This window comes from Aythya fuligula, chromosome 14 (genome assembly GCF_009819795.1).
Source record: "Aythya fuligula isolate bAytFul2 chromosome 14, bAytFul2.pri, whole genome shotgun sequence".
Taxonomy (NCBI): Eukaryota; Metazoa; Chordata; class Aves; order Anseriformes; family Anatidae; genus Aythya; species Aythya fuligula.
The window spans coordinates 7,178,967-7,186,074 of NC_045572.1; the positions used below are offsets into that span (position 1 = coordinate 7,178,967).

At 67.8% G+C, this 7,108-nt stretch overlaps 2 protein-coding genes across 2 annotated transcripts; both read right to left on the reverse strand.

Moving 5' to 3' along the window:
• Positions 1 to 829: 829 nt before the first annotated feature.
• Positions 830 to 4,874, reverse strand: SLC23A1 (solute carrier family 23 member 1). Its single transcript, XM_032197007.1, is given in 16 exon segments — positions 830 to 1,083; positions 1,165 to 1,260; positions 1,621 to 1,764; positions 1,985 to 2,114; positions 2,194 to 2,299; positions 2,505 to 2,652; positions 2,785 to 2,941; positions 3,032 to 3,152; positions 3,265 to 3,446; positions 3,526 to 3,593; positions 3,677 to 3,765; positions 3,843 to 4,000; positions 4,088 to 4,180; positions 4,182 to 4,196; positions 4,300 to 4,362; positions 4,833 to 4,874. Coding segments are annotated over 16 exon segments (1,866 nt in total).
• Positions 4,875 to 5,336: 462 nt separating this feature from the next.
• On the reverse strand, positions 5,337 to 6,265 carry MZB1 (marginal zone B and B1 cell specific protein). Its single transcript, XM_032197112.1, has 4 exons — positions 6,071 to 6,265; positions 5,806 to 5,912; positions 5,595 to 5,699; positions 5,337 to 5,523 (listed from the first exon to the last, which is right to left on the reverse strand). The coding sequence occupies exons 1-4, from the start codon at positions 6,263 to 6,265 to the stop codon at positions 5,337 to 5,339; spliced, it is 594 nt and encodes a 197-aa protein (XP_032053003.1).
• Positions 6,266 to 7,108: the final 843 nt, after the last annotated feature.

The window sequence follows — 7,108 nt, forward strand, 5'->3', positions numbered from 1 at the left end:
CCTCCTTTCCTTCTTCACTTACACTTACTCACTTATTAAGCTGCCCTTACTTTCACCTGTGAATTTTCCTTTGCTCTTCATGCTCTGCGTGGGGTGAGAGGGAGGGAGGGAGGGAGCAGCTGTCACGGTGCCCGGCTCCCACCTGGGTCCGTATCCGTGTCTGGGTAGCCCAGCGCTGCCTTCACCTTTGGGTTTGGGTGCTAAACCCCAACCTGAGCCCAGAAGCTGGGCTGGGCCGTCATCGGGAGGCTGTCCTCTGGCACCCTGCGGGATGGTTCCCTCTGAAGCCTTGAAAATGCAGAAGGGACGAGGGAACGGTGCAGGAAACAACAAAAACACCTCTGGGGCAGGTGGGTTTGGATGTTTTTTTAATGCAGAATCTTAAAACAGAGCGGTCTGATCGCTGTACCCAGCACAGACCCAGCTGCACCCCCTGCAGCCCTGCTGCAGCCAAGGGCGTGGTGTGAAAATCCTTGGCCCTGGCCGGTCCCAGCACCACTGGTTGGAGCTGACGGGCTTCAGCAAAGCTTGGGACACCCCAAGCCAGCGGGAGGCTGAGTTGGGGCGAGCACACGGGGGCTGCTGGTGCTGAGGCCGGCGCCTGGGGAGCCCCCAGGATGGGCTCTGCACGCTAGATTCAGCTAAAGCCAAGCCAGCGCCATCCCCAAAACGCAACCAAATTCCCCCAGCCCCGCGTTCGGGGAAAGAAGCCTCGGCGGGGGATGCTGGCAGCCCCCCAGCGATGCTGCCGGGTGCGACCCCGGGCTCTCGGCTCGGCTCTTCCCCGCCCCGTGCCCTCCAGCAGCGGGGCCGAGGCGCCGGGTGCCGCTCACACCTTGGTGCAGACGACGAGGCCGTCGGCGCCCTCCTGCGCGCCCTCGGCCGCCGCCGCCGCATGGCTTTTGCCCGGCCGCCAGCTGAAGCCGGTGAAGAGCGGGCAGATGGGCACGTGGCGCAGCCAGTGGCACCGCCGCACCGCGCCCATCCCGAAGGGGAAGTCGTAGCTCCTCAGGCTGGCCGAGGACGTGCTGTCGGCGTGGGCGCCCGCCTTCCACTGCACCAGTCCCCGCTCCTCGCGCGTCCCTGCGGGCAGCCACAGCCGCCGTGCACCCCGGCACGCCCCCACCGAGCCCCCCGGTTCCCGGCCTGGCCTGCTTTAATTACCCGGGATGGTGTTGTCCAGGATGAAGGCGAGGGAGCCCCCCACAAACATCTCGGTCGTCAGCAGCACCGTCAGGATCTGGTCCAGCTCGGCGACGCCTGCGGGAGGGCAGGGGCTGAGCGGGCACAGCGGGGAGCGGAGGGGACACCTGGCACGGGGTGACCCAGGCTGATCAAGTGGTGCCTCGAGGTGTCACTGCCCACTGCAAGCTCTCCTCTGCCGCTCTGAGGTTCACTGAGTTTTCAGATTAACTATGTAAATCCTACCTTGCAGCTGTTGTCCCATTTAAGTTATATTTTTTCCCTATAAATGCACTTAGTGCTGTGGGTTGGTGAGCAGAACAGGGTCTGACATGAAGACGTACAGTCCAAGAGATTTGCCCTGCTCGCCCTGAGCACCCCCACCCAGGAATGTGCTGGTGGCAAACCAAGAAAAAGGCTTTTAGCCAGGGACGGTACCTGTGTTAATGGCCTTGGGGTTGGAATCCAGGTAGTTGGGCAGCGTCAGTCCGAAAAACATGGAGAAGCCCAGCACGAAGAGGTTGCGGGAGGAATTCATGTCGACGAACTGCAGGTTGGAGAGGCCGACGGCCGTGATCATGCCTGCAAGCAGAGACGTGGCCGCGTCTGCCTTCGGGGCGCGCTGCTGGGCCTGGCACAGCTCGCTCCAACCCAGCTGCCGCCCTCGGCACAGCTCAGATCTCATCCGTGGCTTCGCGTCCCTCGGGCTCCTCGGTCGAAGCTGGGCTGGCGCACGCAGTGCCCAGGTCCCCGGGGAAATGTCCCGACACCAGTTTAGTGGCGCTTCGGGCGGCGCGGTTACCGAACAGCGTGCAGAACATCCCCCCAAGGATGGGGTCTGGCAGCGATGCAAACAGCGCCGTGAACTTGCCGATGGTCCCCAGGACGATCATGATCCCAGCGCCGTACTGGATCACCCTCCTGCTCCCCACCTGCCCAGGGACAGGGGCAGCGCGTGGCCGCGGCTGTCCCCGCGCCCAGCTGGGGACCCGCGCGGGGTGCGGGCGGTACCTTGGTGATGCCCAGCACCCCGATGTTGGGGCTGGAGGAGGTGGAGCCGTTGCCGGTTCCCAGCAGCCCCGCGATGATGCAGGAGATGCCCTCGGTGAAAATGCCCCTGGGGGACGAATGGGAGGGGACATCCCTTGGGGTGGGTGGTGGGGATGCACCCAGAGGTGCCGGGACGAGGAGGAGAAGGCCCGGTACCAGCGGGGAACCAGGGCACAAAGCGACCAAGGGAGCCAGGCGCAGGCAGAAGGCAGCTGCTGGGGCGCAGAGCAGTGTCCCCATCCCTGTCCCCGTCCCCATGGCGCTGGCTGTACCTGTTGATGGCGTGCACCGGGGGAGCGGGCGCCCCCGCCAGCCGCGCACAGGAGTAGTAATCCCCGATGGACTCGATGATGCCAGCCAGCGTGGCGCTGAACATGCCCAGCACGGCCGCCGATGTCACCGTGGGCAGCCCCCACTGACCTGCCGAGGGGACACGGCACCGCTCTGGGGACCCGGCACCGCTCCCGGGGGGGCCCCTGGTGCTCCCCGGCCATGCTCCCTGCCCCCTGCCCAGGGTGCAGCCGCGGGGCACCCGCGTGTGCTGGCACTCACAGGGGTAGGGGACACGGAACCAGGGTGCCACCGAGAGGATCTCCCCGCGCGCGTCCGTCCTGGCCTTGTAGCCGTACTCCTCGGGGCTGCTGGGGAAGACGCCGGTGCGCGTCAGCAGGTAGCAGAGCAGCCACACCACCATGATGGCCAGGATGATCTGCGGGCAGCGGCCGGGCGTCGCACGGGGATGGAGACACCCCCGGCATCGCTCCCCAAAAGCCCCCCCAGCCCCATCCCGTGCCCCTACTGGGAACATCTTGAAGATCTGCACGCGCAGCAGGACGAAGCCCCGTCCCCAGCGGTAGCCGGGCAGGCGGATGGTGACGTTCCTCAGGTACTGGGCGAAGAGGACGATGAGGACGATGGACCTGGGGAGAGCAGCGCTCCCTGAGGGCCACTGGCACGCCACTGGTGCCACCCACGCGAGGTGGCACGAGGGCCCTAAAAACCTGCCCCCGTTCCCTGTGCCCGTGGCCCTACAACGCCGCGATGCCCCAGTGCGAGCCGGCCCGCTCGCCGGCGGCCTGGAAGACGGAGAGGCCGATGAGGGCGACGGTGGGGGTGACGGTCAGCGGCCCGATGTAGCTGAGCAGCGCCCCGGGGAGCCCCAGCAGCCCGATCACCACCTCCACCAGGCTGGACACCACGATGGCCCCCTGGATCTGCGGGGGGACGGCGACACGTGAAGGGGGGGGTCCTGGGGGCTCCGGGGTGGGCACTGGCGGGGGGTCCGGGCCGTACCTCTCGCATGCGGGGCTGCCAGATGTGGGAGGTGTTGAGCGGCAGCGTCCAGTTGCCGTAGATCTGCTCTGGGGATGGAGGAGGGGTGAGGTGAGTCCCCGGGGACCCCCAGGAGCCGGTGTCCCCCCCCGGCAGCACCACCCGGCCCTACCTTCAGGCGGGCAGCGCCACTTCTCCAGCGCCAGGATGGACTTGGCGGGGACGAGGAAGGCCAGAGCGCTCGCCTGGAACAGGGGCAGCCTGGGGACCAGAGGGGACGCCTGCACCCAGCGGCACGGGGACGGGGGCCCGGCGGCGGCGGCGGGGCCGTCCCCTACCTGATGCCCACGGTGGTCTGGATGAGGGTGGTGATGCCGACGCAGGTGAAGATGGTGCCGATGAGGTAGCTGACGGTGAGCTGGTCCTTGCCCACGCACAGGCTCTCGGCCAGCAGGAAGGGGACGGCGATGGTGCCGCTGAAGCAGGTCAGGTAATGCTGGGGACATGGCGGGGAGGGGGGGGGGACACGCACTCAGCAGGGACCGGGGGTGCCTTTGGGGGACGTTTGGGGCCGGCACCGTACCTGGAAGCCCAGCAGGATGCAGAGGTACCAGGGGGGCACGTCCTCGATCTTGTAGAGCATGTCGAACTGCTGCCGTGCCGGGGGGGGGGACGGCATCCACCGTGGGGCCCTGGCGCAGGGGGGGCACAGCTGAAGGGGCAGCGCTGTCCCCACCACCAGCCCTGTGGGAGCCCTTGGGGACAGGGACAGAGCCGTGGGGGCTCGGTGCTCACCCTGCCCGTCCCGTGGGGATGCGGGGGGCCGGCGGGGACGCGGGCGAGGGCCGGGCTGGCGTCCTGGAGGGCAGGGAGAGGCAGCAGGCGGGTCAGCGTCCTGCCGGGCGAGCCATGGGAACGGGGCAGTGGCCTCCTGGGGACACTGGGGACACAGGGACATCGCCCGGACACCCCTGGCAGGGCTGTGGGCCCCCTGCTCCGAGACCTGACATTGCAGCGGGGGCGTCCCAAGCGCACAAACCCCTCTGGGGTCCCCACCGTGCCAGGGGGGCCTGCAGCATCCCACGGGTGCCAGGAAGGTGGCGAGTCCCTGCTGCAGCATCCCACCTTGTCCCCGGTGTGTCCCCCTGGTCCTGGGCTTCACCGACCTCCCTCAACCTCCCCCCCCAAATCCTTTGCCACCTGCATCTAGCTCACCACCCCAAGGGGTCTGCTATTTGGGGTGCCACCTCCCCCCTGCCTCCTGCCCCCTGCGGTGCCCCCGGCGATGGGGACAGGGCGAAGGGGGACAGGGACAGAGCCGCGATCACCTGGGGCTGGGGCTGGGGCAGGTCTCCCGAGTGGGTCCCCATCCTGGGCGGCGCAGGGATGTCACCGCGCGGTGTCTTTTATGGCGACGAGGAGGACTTTAGTCCGCGGGTTGTGAAACTGAGGAGCGCAGCGGCAGCAGGGGATGAGCGATTAACTGCTTTAATTAGGGCTGGCACCGCCGTTAGCACCGATTTGGTAAAACATTAGAGCGGGCGGGTTACAGAGTAACGGCCGGGTTGGCGGCACGGGGCACCGGGTGCCACCGGCGATGTCCCCGCGGGCGCGGCGCTGGGATGGGGACAGGGACGAGCGGCGGCGCGGCGTCCCCAGCCTGGTGGTGGCCGGTGACAGCGGGGTGGTGGCCACCTCCCTCAGTGTCCCCGTTGCACATGTCCTGGCGCTGTGGGTACGAAGTCGGCTCCAAAGGTCGCTGGGGCATTAAGCATTAACTGCACCCGTGGGCGCGGTGGCGGCACCCCAAGGCCCCGGGGCTGTACGGGGGGCTACAGCTCGTTCTGCAGCGCCTTGGGGGGGGCCGGGCGCCCCGCTTTGCCCCCTGCTGGGGGGGCGCAGGGCCCCTTCTCGCCATGGCACAGCAGCTCCCGCAGCGCCGAGGGGCCTCGTCGATGCGCCCCGTAGAGCTGCTCCTCGCCCTGCTCGCCCACGAAGCTGTGGCACATCTTGGCCAGCCTGCAAGGAGCAGACAGTGTCAGGGTGTGGTGTGGTGCTTGTCACCCCCCCGCCGGCCCCGTGCCCCTCACCTGCTGGGCCACGGGCCCCCCGTCATCGCCACGCTCAGGGGCTGCTGGCTCTGCAGTCCCGGCCCCGTCAGCCGCTTCTCCCCGTTCAGCTCCTGCACGCCGTAGCTGTGGGGGACACACGTGGGGTTGGGGGGTCTGTACCCGCTGTGGTGGGTGGTCCCGGGGTGCAGGAGCACCCTGTGGCACTCGGAGGGGGCTGGATGCTACTCACAGCTCCCAGCTCTGCGAGCAGCTCCTCTCCAGCACCTCCACGTAGTCGGATTCACGCAGCGCCTTCCTGCCCAGCTTCGCCTCCGCCTTGCTCAGCTGCTCCTCCAGCTGGGGCAGAGATGGGGCAGAAAGCGGCCGGTGATGGCAGCCCCCCGTGTGACCCCCCGCTCCCACGTTTCTCCCCCTTTCCCCTCCCTCCTCAGCAGCCAAAAGCGTGCAGCGAGGTGCCGGGCATGGCTGCCCCAGCGGGGTTTCGGGGTGCCCACCTGGAAGGCGATGGCGTAGCAGGCGTCGCAGCGCAGGGACTGGGGCATGTGGGGCGAGTGCAGCTCCTCGGCGCTCAGCTGGGGCGCGGGGATGGAGCGGGAGAAGGACGGGGACGGGGGGTCCTCGCACCCATCCCCGGCCCCCGGCCCCAACACCAGGCTCAGGGCCACGCACGCCGCCAGCACGGGGCGCATCCTGCCTGCAGGGGTGGCGAGCGGTGCCGAAAGTGCAGTGGTGGAGGCGCAGGCGTTATAAACCCCGGGGTGCTGGTGCGCGCCCGGTGCACCTGCATCCGGCCGACGTGCCCCGCGCCACCCGCCCGGCCGTGCTGCCAGCTGTCTGTCCATCCCGGGGCTGCTGAGGGGAGCTCTGCATGGGTTACCCCCACCATCTGCCCCCTCTTTTTTTTTGTTTTTTGGTTTAATTCAGTCCTGCGATGACTGCACCGGTCCTCGTCTCCCCCAAATCCTTCCCAGGGCAGGCTGAACTCTCCAGGGCTGAGGATTTGGGGTCTTACCCCTGGACATGGAAATTCATCCCTGCTGCTGCTCCAGGACCGTGGGATCCACAGCCCCTGCCCCTCTGCTCAAAATGCCCCCAAAATGGAACATGTAGGCCCCCCGCACCCCCTTTACAGACGACACAGACATGGGCATGCAGGGTTAATGCTGGCTCAGCACTTTTATTGCTGTTCTAAGGAGTCCGTGCCATAGCCGGGGTGCCTCTGCCCATCGCCCCACCGCACAGCCCTCGGGATGGGACCAGGGGGACAGGGGGAGGTGGGGGCCATGCACCTGGTCCCTTTGCCAGCCGTGGCCGTGCTCCCTTGAATAACCTCAGACCCCCCCCAGGGATGCCAGGTGCTGCTAAAACACCATCTTCCCCCCCATCCGTTTTAGGAGCTTTTTTTTCACAGCGGGGGCAGCGGCCCCTGCTCGGGGCCGGCAGGGCTGGCGCGGGTGGGGGGCTGGCTGGGGCCGGGGCTGGCCCGCATCCCCGTGGGGATGTAGTACAGGCTTTCCAGGTACCCGCAGTCG